Source organism: Zootoca vivipara, chromosome 5 (assembly GCF_963506605.1).
Source record: "Zootoca vivipara chromosome 5, rZooViv1.1, whole genome shotgun sequence".
In the NCBI taxonomy this organism is placed as follows: Eukaryota; Metazoa; Chordata; class Lepidosauria; order Squamata; family Lacertidae; genus Zootoca; species Zootoca vivipara.
This window is the reverse complement of record NC_083280.1, coordinates 28,853,277-28,869,964: the sequence shown is the minus strand read 5'-3', so window position 1 is coordinate 28,869,964 and position 16,688 is coordinate 28,853,277. Positions and strand designations below refer to the sequence as shown.

The window sequence follows — 16,688 nt, the reverse complement described above, 5'->3', positions numbered from 1 at the left end:
CGAACTCGCGCTCCGCCGGGCTGTGCTCCGCCTCTGCCCACCAGCCCTGCTTCTAGAGTAGGGCAGCTGCCCTAACTTGCCGCATGGTGGGTACGCCCTTGAAAGAACCTCTTAATGAGGGTGAAAGAGGAGAGCGCAAAATATGGTCTGAAGCTCAACATAAAAAAAAAAAAACTAAAACCATGTTCACTGGTCCCATCAGCTCCTGGCAAATAGAAGGAGAAGAAATGGAGGCAGTGAGAGATTTTATTTTCTTGGGTTCCATGATCACTGCAGATGGTGACAGCATGCATGGTTCTTTGGAGAAAAGTGATGACAAACCTAGAAAGCATCTTAAAAAGCAGAGAGACATGACCTTGCTGACAAAGGTCTGTATAGTTAAAGCTATGGTTTTCCCAGTAGTGATGTATGGAAGTGAGAGCTGGACCATAAAGAAGGCTGATCGCTGAAGAATTGATGCTTTTGAATTATGGTGCTGGAGGAGACTCTTGAGTCCCATGGACTGCAAGAAGATCAAACTTATCCATTCTGAAGGAAATCAGCCCTGTGCTCACTGGAAGTACATATCCTGAAGCTGAGGCTCCAATACTTTGGCCACCTCATGAGAAGAGAAGACCCTGATGTTGGGAAAGATGGAGGGCACAAGGAGAAGGGGACGACAGAGGACGAGATGGTTGGACAGTGTTCTGGAAGCTACCAACATGAGTTTGATCAAACTGCGGGAGGCAGTGGAAGACAGGAGTGCCTGACATGCTCTGGTCCATGGGGTCACGAAGAGTTGGACATGACTAAACGACTAAACAACAACAATCATTGTTTAATTGTACTGTACATTGAAATGGAAAATGATTCTGTATGTGTGTTGCTTAAGGTTTAACATAGGAAATTACCATTGAAGCTAAGTAAGAGCTCCCAGTAAGTGCCTAACAAGTTGGTAATTAACTAGTAATGTATCTCTGCTGGCTCTGTTATGAACCTAACTTAGATCACATAGTATTCAGTTGCAAATCGCCATTTGGAGAGAGTTGCCTTTTTTCTCAAGCCACTGAAGACAAAGGTCAAACACGCTTTGCTCCTAGGCCTTTCCCCTAGGAAACACAGATCTCACTTCTAACACCAGTGTTAACAACCCCCCCCCCCAATCTCTGCCAAGCAGTGCACGAAATTCCAGGGGTCTTGGCCCTCAACAAGGGTCTGTGTCTCTTCAAGGCGAAATAAGACAGTGCCTGTGAAATATGGTTTATTTACAACCTGAGTGTAGATGGAGTACAGAATTTACAGCATCCTCACCTCAGGAGCAGCTAGTCCTTCCCCATCACCCAATGAACCATCCTATGTGCCATCTCTTTGTTCCTGCTTCTCGCCTCCACAGCAGCTCATTGAATTCTGCCCCACTCTTTCCCAGCAAACTTTAAGTTTTCTAAAGGGACAAATTTTCCTGTGACATCACCCCCCGTCACCTTGGCAACCGGCCAGTTATCCTGTCTCTGTCCACTCCTTGGAGTGGGAGGGGGCTGAAGTACAGTTCTTTTGCATTGCCAACAACCCTTAATGGTGCAGCACCTGGTTCTCCATGGTTCTTTAATGGTTCTGCACTTAGCCAGCCCAGCCACGCTGTTTTGCATAAGCTAACCTCTGCCACTGTTCTCAGATTGTACTTTCCCTTCATCATATCCCCAAAATTAGCTAAATACTACTGTTTATTGGTTTCTAATATTCACTAACAGACTCTGGTACCCCAGCTATGGAAATGCGAATGATGTAGAAAAATGATGGGGGAAAGGAGGGGAAACTCCACAGTTCCCTAACACCTACTTGATATTCCAGGGAATAAACACAATGTGTGTTATTTCCCCCCTCCTACTTGGGAAGTAGTATTTTGGAATTTCCTGCACCTGCCACTCCTCAGGACTTTTGTCAGTGAATGGTGATGTCACAAAAAGGCTCTATTCCCTCTTCTGTTTGGCTGCACATACATCCCTATATTAATTAACCAGCGCTCAAACAATGCTATAAAATCAGCTAACTAGAGTAGGTAAGAGGGAAATCCCCATAATTGCAAAGCGGAACAAACAGCCTTAGGTGAACTGCCAGAGATCTCGAACAGGTGTTATAAATAAGCTGACTGAAGCTAGTTCACTCACATCTGAAGAGTCAAATTCTTTTGATGCACATAAGCAGCAGCGTGATCATGATGACTGGCTTCAACATGAAGAATGTGTCCTTAGCTGTCCTGGTGGGTCTGCTGCTACTCTTGGGCATGTGTGAAGGTGAGTGGTGTTTCTGGATACCTCCTGCTCCAGGACTCCTTGTGATGCTGAAGTATGTGCCCTGCAAATTAAAATGGAAGATAGAAGGATTCCCAATGGCAAGAAAGAAAGAAAGAAAGAAAGAAAGAAAGAAAGAAAGAAAGACTAGTCCAGAATAGTGTACTTCAACTTTGTGTCTCCATCTGCTGTTGGAATACTTCTCCCATCTTCCCTGACCACTGGCTAAACTAGTTCATCAACTTCTGGGCACTCAACAATGAAGAAGAAAGTCTATAACATTATTGGAAATGCTTGCTATTTGATAGCAAACTGATCAAAAATGTGTGCACTAGGAAAGACAATGATAGAGATGAAAATGTTACTTTGTGCCTAAATTTAATATAATTTTTTGTAATCTGCCCTGGGACCTGCTGGCAAAGCCTAAGCAATAATTTAAATTAATTAATCAATGTATATTTTTCTTCCTCACACCAGCCCAGAGCAACCAAGATTGCTGTCTTTCCTATACCAAGAAGCCTATTCCTCGCCGGGTTATCATAGGGTTCACAGAACAACTTTCCAGTGAAGTCTGTGACATCAATGCTGTCATGTGAGTTGACAAAATGAAACAATTACTTGTATCAATGAAGGAGAGTAAAAATAGATGCCCAATCATCCAGGGGTTTAGCTCAAAAAAAGGTCTCCAAAATGCTTCAAATACAGTGGTACCCCACTAACGAATTTAATGTGTTCCGAATGCACATTCGTAAGTCGAAAAAATTTGTAAGTCGAATCCCATAGGAATGCATTGGGAGAAAAATTCATAAGAAGAAGCAACCCTATCTAAAAATTCGTAAGTAGAAAAAATCCTATCTAAACCGCATCCAAGATGGCGGACAGAGCTCCGTTCGTAGAGTTATTCGTAAGTAGAGGTACCACTGTACTGTGTTTCTAGCAGCCACAATGAAACATTATTTTGATCCCATAGTTAAACCCTGTATAACTTGAGAAACCTAAGATGGTAATAAATTAGCATTTCTCATAACCAAGGTCAGAGCTTGTTGTTGTTGTTGTTTAGTCGTTTCCGACTCTTCGTGACCCCATGGACCAGAGTACGCCAGGCACTCCTGTCTTGCACTGCCTCCCACAGTTTGGTCAGACTCATGTTCGTAGCTTCGAGAACACTGTCCAACCATCTCATCCTCTGTCGTCCCCTTCTCCTTGTGCCCTCCATCTTTCCCAACATCAGGGTCTTTTCCAGGGAGTCTTCTCTTCTCATGAGGTGGCCAAAGTATTGGAGCCTCAGCTTCACAATCTGTCCTTCCAGTGAGCACTCAGGGCTGATTTCCTTAAGAATGGATAGGTTTGATCTTCTTGCAGTCCATGGGACTCTCAAGAGTCTCCTCCAGCACCATAATTCAAAAGCATCAATTCTTCGGCGATCAGCCTTCTTTATGGTCCAGCTCTCACTTCCATACATCACTACTGGGAAAACCATAGCTTTAACTATATGGACCTTTGTCGGCAAGGTGATGTCTCTGCTTTTTAAGATGCTTTCTAGGTTTGTCATCACTTTTCTCCAAAGAACCATGCATGCTGTCACCATCTGCAGTGATCATGGAACCCAAGAAAATAAAATCTCTCACTGCCTCCATTTCTTCTCCTTCTATTTGCCAGGAGCTGATGGGACCAGTGAACATGATCTTAGTTTTTTTTTTTTTATGTTGAGCTTCAGACCATATTTTGCGCTCTCCTCTTTTACCCTCATTAAGAAGTTCTTTAATTCCTCCTCACTTTCTGTCATCAAAGTTGTGTCATCTGCATATCTGAGGTTGTTGATATTTCTTCCGGCAATCTTAGTTCCAGTTTGGGATTCATCCAGTCCAGCCTTTCGCATGATGAATTCTGCATATAAGTTAATTTAGCAGGGAGACAATATACAGCTTTGTCATACTCCTTTCCCAATTTTGAACCAATCAGTTATTCCTTATCCAGTTCTAACTGTAGCTTCTTGTCCCACATAGAGATTTCTCAGGAGACAGATGAGGTGATCAGGCACTCCTATTTCTTTAAGAACTTGCCATAGTTTGCTGTGGTTGACAGTCAAATGCTTTTGCGTAGTCAATGAAGCAGAAGTAGATGTTTTTCTGGAGCTCTCTAGCTTTCTCCATAATCCAGCGCATGTTTGCAATTTGGTCTCTGGTTCATCTGCCCCTTTGAAATCCAGCTTGCACTTCTGGGAGTTCTCGGTCCACATACTGCTTAAGCCTGCCTTGCAGATTTTTAAGCATAACTTTGCTAGCGTGTGAAATGAGCGCAATTGTGCAGTAGTTGGAGCATACTTTGGCACTGCCCTTCTTTGGGATTGGGATCTTCTCCAATCCTCTGGACACTGCTGAGTTTTCCAAACTTGCTGGCATATTGAGTGTAGCACCTTAACAGCATCTTTTAAAATTTTAAATAGTTCAGCTGGAATACCATCACTTCCACTGGCCTTCCACTTCAGAGCTTGTAGCTGAGCTATTTTTAGTATCTCTTTATTTTTGATATCAGTATTTTTGTTTTCTTATCTGCAGTGTACACAACTTTAGAGTTACACTGTACATAACTTCAGTTGTTGTTTCTTAGTAGCTTTTAAGCCTTTCCAGTTGAATGCAACTGAAAACAGTCAAGCAACACAGCTTGCAGGAGAATCTCAGGGGAGCTTTCCCGTCTCACATTTCCCATGCAAAGTGCACTAAAATTTCATGCTGTCACTAACAATGCATGAGACAACTCCATTCCTCTTCACCTCCCCTATTTATTTATTTTTTTGCATTCGTTGGTTTCAGGATCTCTTCCCATCTTAGTTTGTACACACACACAGAATGCCCAGACAGCTTCAATCCATACTATGGTGATTGATTGCCATGTAATAGGCTCTGTATGCAGCAAACCCAGTGCTACACATTGGGGTGAGAAAGGACCCCCCACAACAGCATGCTGATTTTGTTATCTTAGAAGATGTGACCTTTCTGCTTTATTCTACTGATTGTAACTGTTTATTTTAAAACTGATATTTTTTGCTCTTTCTAGATTTCACACTAAGGGTGGCTTGAGAGCTTGCGCAAATCCCACAGATCCTTGGGTGAAGAAACAGCTCCACTTGTTGAGGTCAGTAGGAGGGAAGAATTGGTTGCCCTGGCAAAGCAAAAATGTCAGAATATTAACTATGGGAGGTTTCTATAATAGCACAGCTGTGCTTAAGGATGGTGAGCCACACTGTGGAAATGAAACATTTCATTCTTCACTTCTCTACTAGGAAGAGACAGCAGCTTAAGGCTGGAATCCTGTGCACACTTGCCTGGGAGTAAGTCTGAGTGGGACTAACTTCTGACAGGCATACCTAGGATTGCACTGTTATAGATATAGGGCAGCTAGAGGATCCTATTATTTCAGATGATGTTAGACTCCAACTGTCTTCATCTTCAGCCAGTATAGTCAATGGTGAGGGAAGATGAGGGGTCTCCTCCACTAATATCTAGAAGAAACGGGTTCTTCAGTTTTTGTATATAAGACAGGAGAGCTGTATGGAAGCAAGGGAAAATTTAGCTTACCTATTTATTTATTCTTTCTCTCTCTTTTTACAGTAAAAAACTCAATAAGCTTTCACAGTTTCACCGTTTTTGAAATGAAGCAAGAGACAGATCCTGGTCAAAGAAACTAAACCAGGTTGAAATCATACTTCTGTACACTGTTGTGTGCTTGCTGACCACCAATCCCTGGATTTTCTGGAAGCACAAAAACTGATTCATATTGTATCAAGTATTTGTTTGAATAGAGCACCCCATCCAAGTTGCTTTGTTTGTTTATGCTGGTTCACATTTTGTGATTAACTCATGTTCTAGTGTTCCTCACTGGGTCAAGTGCACAAGTCTGCCATATGATGTAGATGGTAATGATCACTGTCATTGGCAAAAGGCTGCTGACATCAGGTGTACTACTCATTTGCAATATTTATTTTATAAAATTTATATACTGCTTGATTATAAAAAAAGAACTTTACAAAACTTTAAAGTTGTTGTCCTATTGCATGTTATCTCTGAACTGCAGCTTTTGCTTGGACATTATTTTTAGATGAATAATATAACAGTTCCATTGTGCATATGTTGCTACATGCACACACACACACACACACGGAGAGAGAGCAAGAGAGAGATTTGTAGGTTTAGGTATATAGACCTTTTAATGTTTGAAGAACACAAGACAAGACAATGCTTCATCTAGTCCAATATCCTGTCCTCACAGTGGCCAGGAGACACCTGTGGAAAGCCTGCAAGCTGGACATGAGCGCAAAACACTCTGCCTACCTGTGATTCCCAGATGATTCAGAAGTTGCTATACAAGTACATATCCATGGGAGGATTGGAGGGTGGTAATACGAGATTGGGCCTTTTCAGTGGTGGCCCCTAAATTGTGGAAGGCACTCTCCCAAGGGAGGCATGCCTGGCACCGCACATATCAATTTTTAGGTGTAGGCAGACTTTTCTCTTTACCTGGGCTTTTGGCTCAAAATCCAAAGGGTAGCCTCTCTTAGTGGGGTGGGATCAGTAAGTTCTGATCTGTTTTCTCTGTGTTTTTAGATGCTTGTTAGGTGTCCTTAAGTGGTTTTAATGCAAGTTGCTTTGGGTCACCTTGTGAAAAAAGCAAATAACAAATACAATAAATAAATAAACATGTAAGAGAAACTGGAATATGAACAAATAAACTTATATCGTGCAATAATATTGCCTATGCTGTATTGTGGATATTATGTATTTAGGGCTAAAGACAAGAGTGAATGATAAGAAAACTCCACAAATGAACATTCAACAATGCCTGAACAGGGAGTGGTGTTAAGAGAAAGCCAACCTAATCTTTTGCACCAGTCTTCTCAGTAGTTATAGGGGATGGGCATAATTTGGCTAAAATTGAAGGGTGAGTCAAAGGGTGGGGTTTACAGATGTTATTAGTGACCCTCTTAATCCCCCCTCTACATCATTTGATCACTGTTCCCCTAGGCCCCCTCAAAATCTTAAAGGGGGTCTGCTAGAGTCCCTATTTTATATTTGAGTACTGGGAAAGTGTTTTACCGGGGACAGATGTCAGACCATAAGGTATTTTCCTTGTAAATAAGGGATAATTGGTATATGCAAGATTTGTATTTTTACTCACTACCTCCTCCTCCTGAAGATGTCTTGTTAGGCTTCTTTTCCCCATTTCAATGAAAATCATTCCCTTCAGCGTTTCTTCATTGTCTGAGATTCCTGAGCAGTAAATATGCATGCACCAAAGTACAAAACGGCTACCTAGCCACTCAGGACTGCCTAGAAAATTATATGCTGTGTATGAAGTAGTGTTGTTGTTGTTGTTTTAAAAAAAGTTTGCTGAAGTCACTCTATGGAACCAAGGTCTCAGACAATGCTTGTTTTGGATATCAAGAGAAAGCATGGTAGATTAATGATCTGGCATTCCATTTTTAGCTTAATTTGAAGTGTAAAGGAGCATATTATAGATTCCTGGCCCAACACTGATTCTACTATCCATCCCAGAAATCCAAAAGGGAGAACTAATATGTAGAAATTTAATTATCTTTTTGCTGGCAGCAGCTCTATCAGAGGTGGCATGCCATTGGAAAAAGCTGACTTCTTTGCTGAAAAAGCTGACTTTTTCAGACAGTGCTGCCTGAAAAAATTATGCAGTAATGCAGGGTGTGGGTTGGCATCAACCAGCCTCTTTCTGGGTTTCCAATCTGTGAGTGCTGGATTGCAGCATGACCCAAGGATTGAATTAATCCTCTTTGATCTTGTTGACTGGAGCTGATGATAGTCCAACAACATCTGGAGGGTCATAGGTTCCCCATATCTATTGCAAAGTCATGGTGACAGAGTGGACAAATGAGAAGCCATGAATGCACCTTCCTAATAAGTCTCTGCCTCTTTGTCCATGGAGTTTTCTTGGCAGGGGTACTGGAGTGGCTTGCCAGTTCCTGCTCCAGGTGGATCATGTTTAGTCAAAACTCTCCACTATGACTTGTCCATCTTGGGTGGCCCTGCATGGCATAGCTCATAGCTTCTCTGAGTTATTCAAGCCTCTTCACCACGACAAGTCAGTGATCCGTGAAAGGGACCATAAAGAAGGCTGATCGCCGAAGAATTGATGCTTTTGAATTCTGGTGCTGGAGGAGACTCTTGAGAGTCCCATGGACTGCAAGAAGATCAAACCTCTCCATTCTGAAGGAATCAGCCCTGAGTGCTCACTTGAAGGACAGATGCTGAAGCGGAGGCTCCAATACTTTGGCCACCTCATGAGAAGAGAAGACTCCCTGGAAAAAACCCTGATGTTGGGAAAGATGGAGGGCACAAGGAGAAGGGGACGACAGAGGACAAGATGGTTGGACAGTGTTCTCGAAGCTACGAACATGAGTCTGACCAAACTGCGGGAGGTAGTGCAAGACAGTCCCTGGCGTGCTCTGGTCCATGGGGTCATGAAGAGTCGGGCACTACTAAACAACAACAACAACAACAACAACAACAAGTCTCTGCTGCATGTTTACAGACCCACCACTTCCTTTCCCACTTCATGACGGTTGCAGAGCCAAAACCAATATGCTCACAGCAAACACCTCTGCTGGTTAGTGTGAATTAATCCTAAGTGAACCAGCAAGTGATTTCAAACAAAATACTCTTGTGTGTATCAGAACACTCTAGAACAGGCACCCCCAAACTGCGGCCCTCCAGATGTTTTGGCCTACAACTCCCATGATCCCTAGCTAACAGGATCAGTGGTCATGAATGATGGGAATTGTAGTCCAAAACATCTGGAGAGCCAAAGTTTGGGGATGCCTGCTCTAGAAGCATTTTTTCATTAATACAAACACCTCATTCTTCAGTGCAAATAAGATAATAAAACAAACAAACCCATTCAAAAAGCCAAGCATTCTTATCCCCCAAAGTATTTTTAAAACCCCTGTGCTATTGTATCTTATTTCCTGACTTTGAAGCATGAAATATTTATCTTCAAAGGGTAAACAGCAGGGAGTCATAAGAATGCTTTGAAAATGTGGTGGCTTATTAAACTCTGACCTATGTCATATTTGTGTTGACTTACAATGTTAATTTTCTTTTCAAGTTTTAAACAACGTGGCCTTTTTCACTGTGCATATATTTCCCACAGTATATAAATTTGTTCATACTGTCAATATGAATAATTTGAAGGTTCATTGATCACCACCAATATTTATTTGGGTATGTGATCAGGATTAATTAATATTGACAATTGAAGGAAAGAGTACAGGGTCACTGCTCTTTTGCAGAAGTATTTCTCTGCAAACTTGCTGATTTTCTCCAAAGCTGCAGAAAGATGTTTTAGATAAATTCTCTTTTAGATTTTATTGTTTCTGAGATAACTAATACTTTGTTCTTATAAACTAATCCCACAGCAGCTACAGAAAGTCTCAATAATTTCCAGTGACTTTGGTGTGATTGAGGTTTTTCCTGCTTCATTCCCCTTTGTTTGGAGGCATAGTAATGGTTAGTTAGTATCATGTCCTTTCTACTAGTAGAGGCAGCTGTGAGTTTTGTTGTCACATCCGAAATTAGAGGAATTGGGTATTTGACAAGTGCTTGGGGATGGGGAGGTTAATAAATCCTATACTGAATTTTGTGATCCCGATAAAGAGCATTTAAATAATTAGGGTGGGGCAAGGGCTGCTATACCTCAGTTCCACTGGTAACCTCGATGCTTGGTTATTGCAATGTGCTCTGTTGTGGTGCGACCTTTGGGCCTGGTCTGGGGGTTCCAGCTGTTACAAAATGCTGCAGCTGTTAAAGAGGACAGACCATTGCCAGCACATAACTCTGGTACTAAAAATTTTCCACTGGCTGCCAATACACTACCATGCCAGGTTGAAAGCTCTTGTACTAATTTACAAGGCCCTGGATACCTCAAGGACTGCCTTATATCCCTGCCCAATCACCAATATCTTTAGAGGGAGTCGCTGTTAGTGGGCCCCCATAGCTTGGATGCATGGCTCAAAGGCATTTTAACAAGTTTAGCTTTATGGTTCTAACTGATTTATTGCATCCCTGTAAACTGCTTAAAGATTACTTTTCTACCTGCCCAGCACTAATACACAGAAGATGCAACTTCTGACATTCCTTCTGCACAACCTTTAAACCTCCACGCCTTTCATCATAGCACCCGATCATTCCTCGAACGTAATACCGGTAGGCGTCATCTGCTAAAATTTTGCACATGCTGTTGCGAAAGCAGGAGGGAAGCTCTTCTCTAGGAAACACCCACAAAGCTGTCTGCACCTTTTGAAGTATCTCTGGGGCTACCGCTCCTTCCTTCACATTTTCTAGTGAGCGCATGCTGTCGAGTTCAAGGGGGCTTCTTCCTGGTTTGGATCATGCCACAGTAGTGCAACTTTACTTCCTTTTAGCTAGGAGCAAGCCTCATTGAAGTCAGTTGGGCTACTATAGGCGCTATAATGGTTCATAGCATCGCGATGCAATCCCCTCCCTTACCCTCTGGCGCGGTTTCCTCTCCTAACTCCTCTTACGACTCCCCCCCCCCTAAAAAAAACCTCCACTGTGAGGCAACGGGAAGCAAGTGACTTATCCCCTCACGCCCTGCTGCCATAGCAACGGGCTCAAAAAACGCGCCAAGCTCCCACGGCGCTCGCGCACAATGCAGCCTCTCGCCCCGACCCCTGCAAGTCAGCCCTCTGAGGGCGGAGCCGGAGTAGCTGCGGGCGGCGAAGGAGAGGGGGCGGGGGTGGTCCCGGGCCGCGCCTGCGCGCTGCGGAGAGCGTCGGTTTGTCTGGTTCCTATGACAACGGCGCCGGCTTGGAGGCCTCGGCCGCCCGGGACGAGATGAAGCTGAAGCGGTTCTTGCTAAGATATTACCCGCCGGGTGCGGAATGGGGCAGGGCAGGGCAGTGTGGAGGTCAATGTTAAAGTTGGGGAGCGGGGGAATGGCGACGGGGAAGCCTTACGTGCGGCGGGCAAGCGTGGGCGATGGAAAGGCGGGGATGGTGGGGTCGGGGGCGAAAGGGTTAACGGATATAGATATATACAATGACACACACATATCACACCCCGGGAAACACAAATGTGGAGGGGAAAGAGTCGCAGAGTGGGGGGAAAAGGTTTAATTGAAAGGGTTGAGCCCCGAAACTTATTTGCTCAGCAGGTGTGTGGAATGGAAAATAAGCTCCGTTGTATTCAGTCTTCAATGAGAGCTTGCTCCGTAGTAGGTTTAATGCGTTTAACATATTGCATGGAAAGGCGGACTGGCAGTGCTTCTAAAGAAGTAAGCAAGCAAGCAAAATCGATAAGCGAGCACAAGATTGCAGCCTCGAGCATGAAATGTGAAATAACAACAACAATAGAAACATAGTTTATCTGAGGTTATGCAGAGTGCCTTTTCCTTAACTTAAGTAACCTTGCCTACTTTTTTGGGGAACCTTGTTTCAAACATGTTCTTGTGCTTTTTAGAAATTAAATTAATAGCTAATGGGGAATCAAAGGCAAACGCAGGAAGGGGAGGGGAGATTTCAAAAAGAAAAGTGACTTGCAAGTGCTCAAAGATGGAACTTACCTCATGAAATGCACTTTTGTGAATGAGTCCCGCACATTGAAGATGTACCAGAATAATGCACAATGAGGGCCAGTGTGGTCTCATGGTTAAGAGTGCTAGTTTACTACAGTCATACCTTGGTTTAAGTACGCTTTGGTTTGAGTACTTTCAGTTTAAGTACTCCGCGGACCCGTCTGGAATGGATTAATCCACTTTCCATTACTTTCAATGGGAAAGTTCACTTCAGGTTAAGTACGCTTCAGGTTAAGTACTCCGTGGACCGCTTGGAACGGATTAATCCACTTTCCATTACTTTCAATGGGAAAGTTCGCTTCAGGTTAAGTACGCTTCAGGTTAAGTACAGACTTCTATAACCAATTGTGTACTAAAACCGAGGTACCACTTATCCAGGGGCCAATCCCAACTCAGCCATTAAGCTTTCCAAGTGACTATCTCATCCCAAACCTACCTTTTAGGGTTGTCGTGAGGATAGGATGGGTAAGAAAATCATGTGTGCTGCATTCAGTGTTGTGGATAAATGATGCAATATAAATGTCATAAATAAAATAATCGGGTCCTATTTGTCTGACCTTTTCTATCTGTGACAGCTTCATCTTGTGGTTGCCTAGGATGACATTTAGATGGTTCTGATGGACAGTTGTATTGACCACTGTGCTGAAGTCAGTGCATAGGCTTCTGGCATTTAATAGTTGTGGACTTTTAACTAAAAGTACCTTATGGTAACCAAGATAACTTTAGCATATGACAGACCGTAGGAACATAAAGTACTCAGCTCATGGTTGTGCACCATGGGTAGATAAAAAGCCATAGCTGCTGTCAGCTGAAATGATTTATTACTTATGAATTGATGTCTGAGGTGACTTGCAGAAAAGCTGCATTCTACTAAATCCCTAGTGTTACAAACATTTGGGTAACATTGACAATTCAGTCGTAAGCCAAATAATGGTATATATCATACTGTTTCCTATAGGGAACAACAGACTAATATAAAAGTATTAGCCTAATACAGAATCCACAAATTATTTGTAACTGGATTACACACAGAATGCAATAAAGGTAATGTGGCAGTCAGTTTGCTTCTATGTATATTTCAGTTGTTATATATATTAGACAGGGTGTCATATTTTTCAGATTTACTTTTATATTTGGAAGATCTCAAACTGGTAAATTAAGTTGGTGAAGTAGCTTCTGCTTTTCTATACTATCAGTTGTTTGGACTATGATCCTACAGTAACCTGAAAGTATCAGTCTTAGATGGCCATGACCATTTATTTAACAGAAATCTTCTAAAAAACTTATTTGGACATAACTTGCAATAGAAGCATTAATACTTGCTTTCAGATAAATGCATCTAACACTAGTTGAGAATTTTATTGATGCATAAACTAGGAATATAGCTACTTAAACTACCTTACAGCATCTAGTTACAGGTAGGTAGCCGTGTTGGTCTGAGTCGAAGCAAAATAAAAAAATTCCTTCAGTAGCACCTTAAAGACCAACTAAGTTTATATTTTGGTATGAGCTTTCAGTATCTGAAGAAGTGTGCATGCACACGAAAGCTCATACCAAAATATAAACTTAGTTGGTCTTTAAGGTGCTACTGAAGGAATTTTTTTATTTTACCTTACAGCAGTGTGACTGCATTTTTTAATATTAAAAAGGTACCTTCGGACATAATTATTAATTACTCTCAGCATCTTCAGAGTCTTGGCATCTATCCATAGGGCTTCTGAAGTACCGTAGTACTCAGTTTTATCTGTTTAATCAAGCAGACTTTGCATTAGGTAGTGGTGCAGTATAGTGGCTTAGAGGGTAAGCTTTGAATTCCCAGGTCTATTACTCAGACCAGCAAATACCCATTTAAAGTGTTTGAACCTTTGCCATGAGCAAACACAAGTGGGCTTATGCAAGCTACAGTACTGTAACTCAGCTGTAGCAGGAACCACACTGGTACAGTATTCCTAAAAGAAGCATTTCTGTTTCAGGGGCATCACATATTGCACCACTCAGTTTTGTTGCTGGAAAATTGGGTTCTTTTACTAATTAGAGCTTCTGCTGTGTTGTGTATGTACATGGATTGTATTTGTAACATCAGTGTGAGAGAGTTACAATGATTGCCCCCTATTTTACAAAGCCTTTAAATTTTGTATGTTTCATTCACCTTGGCAGGGTTGATCTACCTTTTTATTTAAAACAAAAACAAAACACTTGCAAAGCTTCCTGCTCCATTTACAGTAGTACTTCTGCTGTTTCCTGGACCTTTTTCCTGTTCTCATTTTCTTATCTTGTGCCAGAGAATTCCATAAGTTAATGATGTGGTGTTCTATCGGATGATCCAGAGTTCTGTATGTATCATGAATAATTACATTGGTTATAAGAGTCAGTATTTATTTTTTCTATGTGAAGACTAGCTGAAGTTCAAAAGAGCTGCTTCAGTGACTGGGAATCCTTTGCACATAGAGGGACATCTGAGAAGATGTAGGATTGTGTGGGCTTGTACATGAACAGTGGAATTTTGGGCATTTCCCCTTTGAACAGGAAATCCTCAAGCCATATCACAACACCCTCCCATTTGAAAAGCAGCTTGTCATGTGGAATGGGGGTTGCTGTTGAAGACCATAAGTTCAAAGAGCCTTTAGCATATGCATCTGGTTTCACAGTTCTTTGGCCCCTGACCTGTGTCTTACCATGTGTCACTACAGAAAATGACAATATGTCTGCCTGATTCTGCTCCCTTATATGGTTTAAATTAGATGTGTTGCTACTGAAATCAATAGGATTTTTTTAATCAAAGAGAAGGTCAGTCTTTGTACTGTGTGCCATCAGAACCTAGCTTGATACTCAATTAATAATTGTCTTGTTTTGCTTCTTCAAAGGCATTATTTTGGAATATGTTCAAGGTGGGGAAGTGAAAACCAAATCTATAGATTTACTGGATCTCAGTGCTGCGTGAGTATTATCTTTTGTTGTATATTGAAACAGAACAACTTTACTAATACTGTATATACAAATCTGCTAAACAGCTAAGAAATGTATTACAGTGTTTTGGTCATATGGAATAAGACAATCATGCTGTCAAATCATCCTCTTCCAAGTCAGTCATTTAAGATTGAGGTGTTAGTGCCCAATCCTATCTCTTGTGGCATATCTAGCAATATCACTGCTACTTTCAATGAAAACTTCATAGGGTTGAAAATTCAAGGGTGTGTGGTTTCCATTTCACAACTGCTGAAATTACAGCATTTTTGGAAAGGGCTGTAGCCTTTCATAGAGAAGGTTCCAGGTTTAATCCCTGGCAACTCCGTGTGAGGTTGGGAGGGACTCTGTCTGAAACTCTGAAAAACTGCTGCCAGTCAGCATAGAAAATACTGAGCTAGATGGATGAATGGTCTTCCTCAGTGTAAGGCAGCTTCCTATGTTCTAAAACTTTGTATTCCCACAATGGGATATATGTGAATAACAAATATAAGATGCATTTCATGTCTTGTAAGAAGATCTCCAGCATTCATAAAGTGTATCTGAATTAGACATATAAAGATATATATTAGCTTTGGTGTTCATATTTGTTGTAAACCTCTCTTGCACACCTCTGCCTTGATTACTTGATGTGCACTGGCAGGAGCATGCAAAAGGCGTCTTTCAAAGCCACAATTAAGACTTGATCCTGGGAACTTTCCTGTGCTAAATTGAATATGTCAAAGAAACTTTTCAGAAAACAGACATTGGGTTAGATTTAGATTAATTATACTGAAGTCCCCTTGAAATAATTGGGATAAGGTTGTCATGATGGCTAGCTTTAAGTCCTATATTTATTTCAGTGTGACTAAAGCATTCAGTGGAGCTAAACTTTCCATCTGGATCCAACTCAGCATCTTATATGTAATATACATTTGCTAGCATACCTAACAAATGTAGTCCTTGAGCATGTCAGTGACCTGTATGGAAAACATACTGGACAAATTCCATCTGTTCAATGGATGATATTCCCTAGTGGAACATATATCCTTCACCATTGAGACTATCCATACGGAAATCCTTCACAAACAGGATCTAGTTTTGTAAATTGTATATTTGTTCCCTGTGATGCTGCTGTGCTTTTAACATACCAAAAGCTTTGTGATTATTTTTAGAGGATTTGTTTTTTCAGCTTAAAGAGAATTTTAACTCCTTACCTCCCATGACTAACCCTGAGAAACACAATGCCAAAGTAAACTTTTTAAAGTTACAGGTAGGTAGCCGTGTTGGTCTGACGCAGTCAAAAAATAATAATAAAAAATACTTCCAGCAGCACCTTAGAGTTGGTCTCTAAGGTGCTACTGGAAGGATTTTTTATTTTGTTTAAACTTTTTAAGACTGTGATATTTTTTGACAAATTAGCATGTTGTTTGAAATTAAAACAAAAAACAAATATGAGTGCTGTCACTGAGGTTATTTAAATTCAAGCAGCAGAGTAGAGCTGACCACTTGTTTTAAAACCTGCATAAACAAGTCACTAGAAAAGACCTAAACATACAGAATATTCAAAATTAATCACATTCAAGTACATTATATTACATTAAAATTCAAGTACATTACATTAAATTTGTAAATAAAATGACTGAAAAATGGGAAACCTGTCTTATACTCAAAAGATGCAAGGCCTAACCTAGAAAAAATAGTTTTACAATTGGTGTGGATTAGGTATTTCTAGGTCAGGCATAGGCAATCTTGGCACTCCAGATGTTTTGGAACTACAACTCCCATGATCCCTAGCTAACAGGGCCAGTGGTCAGGGATCATGGGAGTTGTAGTTCCAAAACATCTGGAGAGCCAAGG

The 16,688-nt window shown here is 41.4% G+C and overlaps 2 protein-coding genes across 2 annotated transcripts in view; both read left to right on the top strand.

Moving 5' to 3' along the window:
• Positions 1-581: 581 nt before the first annotated feature.
• Positions 582-7,064, top strand: CCL20 (C-C motif chemokine ligand 20). The gene is made up of 4 exons (XM_035132619.2): positions 582-2,270; positions 2,745-2,859; positions 5,325-5,402; positions 5,879-7,064. The coding sequence occupies exons 1-4, from the start codon at positions 2,168-2,170 to the stop codon at positions 5,916-5,918; spliced, it is 336 nt and encodes a 111-aa protein (XP_034988510.1). The 5' UTR covers positions 582-2,167; the 3' UTR covers positions 5,919-7,064.
• Positions 7,065-11,091: 4,027 nt separating this feature from the next.
• DAW1 (dynein assembly factor with WD repeats 1) overlaps positions 11,092-16,688 on the top strand; it is a 31,515-nt gene continuing 25,918 nt past the window's right edge. Inside the window, exons 1-2 of the mRNA XM_035133427.2 lie at positions 11,092-11,186; positions 14,750-14,822. Coding sequence (XP_034989318.1) covers positions 11,147-11,186; positions 14,750-14,822 — 113 coding nt within the window. The 5' untranslated portion in view covers positions 11,092-11,146. The remainder of the gene's footprint in view (positions 11,187-14,749; positions 14,823-16,688) is intronic.

Bases quoted from the DNA above. Each gene is read 5' to 3' on its own strand.
- CCL20 (XM_035132619.2), top strand. From the start codon at position 2,168: ATGCACATAAGCAGCAGCGTGATCATGATGACTGGCTTCAACATGAAG. The intron at 2,271-2,744 runs GTGAGTGGTGTT...TCCTCACACCAG, and splicing joins ACTCTTGGGCATGTGTGAAG to CCCAGAGCAACCAAGATTGC. The intron at 2,860-5,324 runs GTGAGTTGACAA...TGCTCTTTCTAG, and splicing joins TGTGACATCAATGCTGTCAT to ATTTCACACTAAGGGTGGCT.